This window comes from Panthera onca, chromosome D4, assembly GCF_046562875.1.
Source record: "Panthera onca isolate mPanOnc1 chromosome D4, mPanOnc1 haplotype 2, whole genome shotgun sequence".
Lineage (NCBI taxonomy): Eukaryota > Metazoa > Chordata > Mammalia > Carnivora > Felidae > Panthera > Panthera onca.
Window position 1 is genome coordinate 66,652,699 of NC_138351.1, and position 8,522 is coordinate 66,661,220.

General features: G+C 37.4%; 1 protein-coding gene and 1 non-coding gene across 2 annotated transcripts; one reads left to right on the top strand and one right to left on the bottom strand.

The window, feature by feature from the left end:
• Window positions 1-3,168: 3,168 nt before the first annotated feature.
• Window positions 3,169-4,129, bottom strand: LOC132676355 (olfactory receptor 13F1-like). Its single transcript, XM_081791062.1, is given in 3 exon segments — window positions 3,169-3,926; window positions 3,929-3,949; window positions 3,952-4,129. Coding segments are annotated over 3 exon segments (957 nt in total).
• Window positions 4,130-7,017: 2,888 nt separating this feature from the next.
• Window positions 7,018-7,205, top strand: LOC144614198 (U2 spliceosomal RNA). The gene has a single exon (XR_013551851.2). It is a non-coding gene; the product is annotated as a U2 spliceosomal RNA (small nuclear RNA).
• Window positions 7,206-8,522: the final 1,317 nt, after the last annotated feature.

The following is an 8,522-nucleotide window of genomic DNA, read 5'->3' on the forward strand; positions in this document are numbered from 1 at the left end:
TGTTTACTTATCTCATACAAAGAGAGAGAGAGAGAAGGAAGAGAAGAGAGGGAGCAAGTAGGGGAGGAGCAGAGAGAAAGAGGGAGACACAGAATCCAAAGCAGGCTCAAGGCTCTGAGCTGTCAGCACAAAGCCTGACACAGGGCTCGAACTCACAAACCAGAGATCATGACCTGAGCCAAAGTTGGGTGTTTCACTGTCTGAGTCACCCAGGTACACCAAAATCACAGCAAATTCAAACTACCTGGAGCTAGAATCTACCCAGACAAAAAAAAAAAAAAAAAGATCAAAAACTAACTCTATCAAAGGATAGAGTCCATCATCCTAGCTGATTGACAAGCGGTCTTTTGGAATTAGCCAGTATGAACTTTTAAATAATTATTATAAGTATATCAAATAAACTATTCCCATTTCATAGACAAGGAAATTAGATTCGATGTTTAAGAAATTGCCTAAATTCAGGATGCCTGGATGGCTCCATTGGCTAAACGTCCAACTTCTGATTTCAGCTCAGGTTCATGGGTCAATCCCCACACATCCTGGCCTGGGCGGGGTGGCGGGGGCGGGGAGACTGTCAGTACAAAGCCTGCTTGTGATTCTCTCTCTCTCCCTGGCTCTTTGCTCCTCACCTGATCACGCGGTGTTCACACACACTCTCAAAATAAATAAACATTAAACAAAAATGAAATTGGCTAAGATCACTAAGTTTATATACAAACCAAAAAAAATGTAATTCTTTTTTTTAATTTAAATTAAGTTAGTTAACATATAGTATAGTATTGGTTTCATGGATAGAATTTAGTGATTCATCACTTACATATAACATCCTGTGCTCATCCCAACAAGTGCCCTCCTTAATGCCCATCACCCATTGAGCCCATCCCCTTACCTACCTCCCTGCTAGCAACCCTCAGTTTGTTCTCTGTGTTTAAGAGTCTTTTATGGTTTGTGTCCCTCTCTGTTTTTATCTTATTTTGCCTTCCTTCCCCTCTGTTCATCTGTTCGGTTTCTTAAATTCCACATGAATGAAATCATATGATATCTGCCTTTCTTCCCCTGACTTATTTTGCTTTTAACACACACCAGTTCCATCCATGTTGTTGCAAATGGTAAGATTTCATTCTTTCTGATCGAGTAATATTTCATTATATGTATTGTGTGTGTGTGTGTGTGTGTGTATATATATATATATATATATATATATATATATATATATATACATGCCACATCTTCTTTATCCATTCAATTCATCAGTTGGTGGACATTTGGGATCTTTTCATAATTTATTGTTGATAGTGCTGCTATAAACATTGGGGTGCATGTGCCCCTTTGAATCAGCATTTCTGTATACTTTGGATAATTTACTCTATATCCCAAGTGTACTATTCTTTCACCTTTACCACAGCTCTGACCAATAACAGGAAAATATAACCAACCATTTTATACACAGTTGTCCTAAATTATTCCCTAGAGAGTCCAACCATCAGTGCACAGTCAATTAGTCAACCAACTTACGTCCCTATCTTTGTGAAGTCATCATTCTTAGGCTTCTCCTCTCATCCAATCAATGGCTGCATCAGAGTTCTTTACTTAGACCAATGGACCAATTATCCTGATGAATGTTTATTCATATCTGAGATCAAATCCAGCCCTACAACCCTGTAATTCCCATATTCATCCTATCTTCTTCATCCCATTGCTTTCTGGATTCAAGGGATCACAACAATTTCATTGACTTTGGTGAGAGCTTCATGATAAAGAGCAAATGAGTTTTGCACACTGACCTCACATTTAGTCATCTGGTCCAGAAAGGACATACAAATGTCACAAATACGGATGAGTGTACATTTTTTAATTCCTTGTATATTGTGGTTTATATAATAAGATATATTCATGTATTTCCATATTGCACATGATTTTAGTGGGTTTGGAGTACTGTATACTTTATAATATAAATATAAATATTTATAATATAAATATAATATAAATATTTATAATATAAATATAATATAATCATGTATAAAATAAATATAAATTATGTCATGTATTTTGTTTCTAAATGCTTATGGCTTCATTTATACCCATGGATTTATGCATCAAGGTGTCAGCAGAAACACAATCAAAAAGGGAAGGTCCTTGTAGTTTCACTGAAACATCCTGCAGCTTCTTTGAATTTACAAAATAATGTCAACACTCAAAGACCAACAACAAACTGCTAAACTGTCTGTTATTTTTTCCAGACAGGCACTCCTCTACCCCATTTCTATTCAGTATGTATTTGTGCAGAACTTCTCCATTTGTATATAGACATTCAAATCACACACATCTACCTGCATGCACAAATATTTCCACACACACATGTAAAACATAGTCACACTTTGTAGAATATGCAATCACTTCCAAAAATTTTAGCAATGCTGAAAAAGAGGTTGTACTAGTTTCCTAACGCTACCATAACAAAATAGCAGAGACTTGATTGCCTCAACAACAGAAATTGACTTGCTCATAGTTCTGGAGGATAGAAGACCAAGATTAAAGTGTTGGCAGATTTGATTTCTTCTGAGGCCTCTACCTGGCTTTCAGATAGCCGCTTTCTTGCTATGTCCTTGCTTCTGTGTGTGAGCAACCCTCTGTACCCATGTGTGTCTAAATTTCTTATTTTCTCAAAATGACACAACTCCAATTGTATGAGGGCCCACACTGACAGCCCTCATTTTAACTTAATCACCTCTATAAAGGCCATATCTCCAAATGTAGATACATTCTGAGGTACTGGGGATTAGAGCTTCAACATAAGTTTTGCAGGGACACAACTCAGCCTAAAACAGAGGTTAATAATAAATTATCTAAAAAGTCTACTATAGTTTTTACATTTGTATATTACATGCACATAATTTTGAATACTAACAATACACCAACTTAATGTTTAAAGCTATACTTACATTCTATCACCCAAAACAAAATATTGAAATTTGTCACCATGAGCCCTTTTTATGTAAGATTTCAGATATGCTTATGTAAGATATGTCTACATTATCTTAGAGCTTCAGCAGTCAGTCAAGGAGGAAACTTAGGAAATCACACATCTTATTTAAAATGAGTGTCTTCCCCTCTTAGTCCAATGTTCTGGTGCGTATTGAACACATCAATACATCCCTTAGATTAATGTTATGATTTGCTATGGGGGATTAAAAAAGCACACAGAGGGTTCCTAATCAGCAATTTTTTCACAGCTGCTTTTACCTCTTTGTTCCGTAAACTATAAATGATAGGATTCAACATGGGGGTTAATCCAGCATATACCAAAGCCATAAATTTGTCTATTTCCTGTGAATCTACAGCGGAGGGCTTCAGGTACATGGAGAGAGCTGTCCCATAGAACAAAACCACCACAGTCAGGTGGGCTGCGCATGTTGAAAAGGCTTTGCTTCCACCATCCACTGAGCTGATTCTCAGGATGTTGGAGAGAATGAATGCGTAAGAGACACAAATGAGGAGCATCGGCATAGGAAGAAGAAGTACGCTGATCACCAGCATGATTAACTGCACCCTGGAAGTATCCACACAAACTAGTTTCAAGACAGCCAGAATTTCACAAGTGAAGTGATTGATGATGCTACTTCCACAGAGAGACAGCTGCAGCACAGATACTGTTTCCACCAGGGCGGTGAGGCAGCCTGTCATCCAGGAGCCAGCGGCAATCTGCACACAAGCCCTCTTGTTCATGATGATGGGGTATCTCAGAGGGTTGCAGATGGCCACATACCGGTCATACGCCATCGTGGACAGGAGCACACACTCAGTGGAGCCCATGGCAAGAGAAAAGTACATCTAAGTGGCACATCCTGAGAATGAGATGGTGTTTTTCCCTGAAACAAAGTTTGTCAGCATTGGAGTGAGAGCAGAAGAGGTATACCAGATGTCTAAAAGGAGAGGTTGCTGAGGAAGAATACATGGGTTTGTGTAGGTGGGAATCCAGGATGGTGATGGAGATCAGAATGATATTACCCAGCAAGGTGATCAGGTACATCAGCAAACACAGCACAAATGTGATGACTTCAGCTTTGGGGTAATGAGTAAATCCCAGGAAAATAAAATTGGAAATGACTGTCAAGTTTGCCTTGACCATTTTATGCCTCTTTGTTTATCTGTAGTAGTGAATAAAAATATACATTGTACATATATGAAAATTAAATTCTACCATCTTTCAAGGGGATTAGTTAGGGGTACTTTACAAGGATCATTATTCTGGCAATACCATGCTAATTATTCACTCATTCACTCATTTGTTGAATATAGTACAAGTCACTGAAGATCTCTTTGAATTACCTAAAAAGCTACTCTTGGGCAGCTCAGAATAAAATATCACGCATTCAAGTAAAGAAATAAATACAATTAACATCATATAAATACACCCTCGGGTACCATGAGAACACAGAGGGTAAGAATCTGAGCTCTGTGTTAGGAACACTGGTCAGTGAGACATTGTGACACTTAGTTTAATCAAAAAAGGCATTAGACCTGGGCCACATGGGTGGCTCAGTGGTTGAGCATCAAACCTGGATTTGGCTCAGGTCATGATCCCATGGTCAAGCCCCGCACAGGTTCAGTTCAAGCCCCATGTCAGGCTCCACACTGGCAGTGCGGAGACTGCTTGGGATTCTCTCTCATTCCCTCACTCTCTCATCTCTCATCTGCTCACATTCTCTCTCTCTCAAAATGAATAAACAAACTTTAGAAAAAATGCGTTATACCTAATCGAGTTAAGGACCACAGGAGGTTTGCTGGGGAAAGAAAAAAAAAATTGTAAAACGTTACAGGGAGAAAGGATTTAGCTGCATTTCATGAACCTGCTAATTATGTGTTGTAACACATGGATATGCGGTACACTATAAATAGAAGATAAACCTGTGTCCAATCACTATCGCACTACCTGATTTCAATTTCCAAGAAGGCATTTTTGAATATGGAATCACCCTGAGCCCACGCTTTCTTAGAAACAAACTGATTTTCAAAGTTCAGGATTTTATAATGCAATTCTAATTACTTGTGATGTATCTCACAATTAGTCGCATATGGGAACATGTTTAAAAACCACTGTCCTATAAGTAGAGTTCAAATGCAATCAATCACACACACTCAAGCCTCACATCCTCATCATTGCCTACTTCTCCAACCTCATCTTCCAACACTCCAGCTCCAGACTCTGGTCTGAAACAACAACCAGCTTGTAATTTCTCATACTTATCATGCCATTTTATATTTTTACGTCTATAACCAACAGTTCATCTACATGCTGTTACCTTTCTCACCAACTCTAATCTTGTTTTTCATGAATATTTATCCAGTCATCAAAACTGTAGGCCACTGTCTCAAGTACAGCTTCGTTCTTTATGTATACCCACATTACTCAAGTATATTACACTGAACAATAGCCATATGTGCACATCCCATTGTCTCCCACCCCTGGTACAACTGAGCTTCTCCAGATCTTGTTCCCCATAATACTAGCAAAGAATAACTTACATTCAAGATTTTTAATAACACACCACTCCCTTGAACATGGGCAATGTTTGGTACATATTCAAATAAGCACATTTTCACTATTGGTCTCTGTGCCAACATAAAAGCCTAAGATTTCTCAACTGCTCATTTAGATCTGCACCCTTATCTGTAACATTAAAGAAACTAGTTCATTTAAGAAACAAAGACGATGAGCTCTTAGCTTTAAATATTTGACATAGAGTGAGGTGGGGAAGGCAATGACCATTTGTACTCTTAGGAGAGGTTGAGGTATTCCCCAATCATCTTCTGTAGGGTTTTAGACCACTGTCCTCTGAGTGTAAGAATTGGACTCTAAATCCAACCATGCTACTTACTGGTGTGCATAATCAGGCAAATCACTTGGCCTCTTTGAAATCAGTTTGTTTGGTTTTTTTTTTTTTTTTTTTTGTAATCTATACAGGAAGATGACAACTCCTAGATTAACTTATTTTAAAATTATTTTTCCACCACCCAATTCCATGGCCTCTCTAATATTTCAGAACATCACAAAACGTTTATGATTTCATCATCTCCCTGCTTTTCTTTCAGAGCTATACCTGCCTATGCTAACTCAGTGCTGGTTCACACTGGCTCAGATAAAAAACTTAGTACTTCTTCATAATCTATTAAAATTTCAACCTCCAATCCATAGGTGAATAGGAAACACCTGACTGATTATTTCCAGAAAGGTAACTGTTAAAGGTTTCTGCTCTTTAAAGTTCATTTGGGTCAGCACACACCATGCTTCTACTGAGGGCTTCTCTAGTGGTCTTTCCCCACTCAGCACCCAGTTTTCCTACTCTAGCTCTTGCTCTTCTTGCTTTCTCTTCTTTCTTCACTACTGTCTGGTCTTTTCTTATAAACAAAATAATGATGTCTTTTTCTCATGCAGATTGGGTCCCTATTCTTTCCCTTATCCTTCCTTTACAATGCTTGTAAGAGTCTCACCTATCCTAAGTCATTTTATTGAGATACTTTCCCTAAAATGACTTCAGATGCCAGGGCTAAGACAACCAAATGTTTTCCAACAATCTCTTCCCTTTTCCTTCCCAAATGTCAGAGCCAGAACAAATCAGAGTTCTACCCCAACATTTGTATTTTAAAGTTGATGGATGCTTGAAGGAGTTTAATGACTTGTCTGAGATAAATGAGAAAATCAAAAGCAAATCGAAAACTTCCGTCCCACATTTTGGGCTCATTTCAACTCAATATTTTCCTTATCAACAAGTACTTCTTTTAAAAGTAAATATCTGGTCTCCTATTCTGGTCTCCTGGCCTAGCTGAGACCCGTGAATCAGTTTTATAAATCGGAGGATACAGAAAGAGATGGATAAGGTCTGCTCTCATTTACCTCAGCACATGTGATCAGTATCTTCCTCTTTGACTAATGTATGCTTCACTATTTAAAGTTGATCTCCAGCATGGTCTTGCTTGTGAATCTTTGTGCAGCGCTCAGAAAAGTAAAAGAATCTAATCGCTTCTCGGCCTTTTGGCTAAGATCAAGTGTAGAAAAGTAAAAGAATCTGACTTTGTAATTATGGTAATTCTCCATGAAAACTGTATTAGAGTGGGTTATGCAGAGGTATTTTTATTCAGAAATTGCAATGAAAAAGGATATGGATGCTCTTGGTTTGCAAAAAATCAAGCCAGATCTTTCCTCATTCACAAATGCTCAACATACAGAGCTTTTGGTAAAAATATAAAAATAACTGCCTAAGAAAAATAATGACAAAGATTTTTTTCTGCCAAAATCACCACCTATGCTCTGCTCTCTAAAACTTCCAAAGGGTTATCCCTGGATCTAAGACTACTAAAGTCTCTTGTTGCTATTAGGGACTTTCCAACTCCCTTAACAATTTAATGCTGTGATTCTGGAACATAAAGAAGTTAAACTTTCTAGTTCTCCAGGGTTTGATTCTCCAAGTTCCATGTACTAATTGGGAACCAAAAAAATGAGGTGAAAAAACTTTTAATTAATTCAAGTTATCTGGGCCAATAAGAGACCTGATTGCTGAGCAGCCTTTGTGCAAGTAGAATTGTAGGAGACTATTTGTGTATTGGAAAGTATCCTGATAAGTGCAAGTATGTGGCAAGGTCAAGATTTATTTTTTACTATGTGCACACTATTTGACTCAACATGAGTACTGCAAAGCTCCCTTCCCCACTGGATTGCATTGTTACTTTTGACATAAACTAATTGATATCTTGTTCTGTTCCACTAGTCTATTCTTCTTATCCTTGAACCAATACTACATTGTCTTTTTAGCTATAGCTCTATAAATCTTGATTTTGGTCCTCTAAATTATTTCTTCTTTATGGGTGGTTGGTTGGTGTTGGCATTTGTATATATATTTGGCTTATCAATTTTCACAATATACCTGCTGGAATTTTGACTGAGATAGCCTTGAACCTTCTAAATTTCAATTTAGAGAGAACTGACATCTTTATACTATTGTATCTTCTAATTCATTAACTAGGTATTTTTAAATTTCTCTCAATGTTGGGGCACCTGGGTGGCTCAGTCAGTTGAGCGTCCAACTTTGGCTTAGGTCATTATCTCGGTCTGTGAGTTCGAGCCCCGCGTCCGGCGCTGTGCTGACAGCTCAGAGCCTGGAGCCTGCTTGGGATTCTGTGTCTCCCTTTCTCTCTGCCCCTCCTCCACTCATGCTCTGTCTCTCTCTCTCTCTGTCAAAAATAAATAAGTTAAATTTTTTTTAATTCCTCTTAATGTTTTATTGATTTTTCTTGCACAAATGTCTTGTACATATTATACATTTATTCATATATTTTTTGTTTTTTGATGCTATTATAAATTGTGCTTTAATTCTATTTTCTACTTTCTTGTTATTGTTATGTAATGATTTTTCTATGCTAAAGTTATATTTAGCAATCTTGGTAAATTCACTTTTTTTGTAATAATTTCTTAAATTTTTAATAAAAATATAGTTGACATTAAATTCACTTATTAATTCCAATAT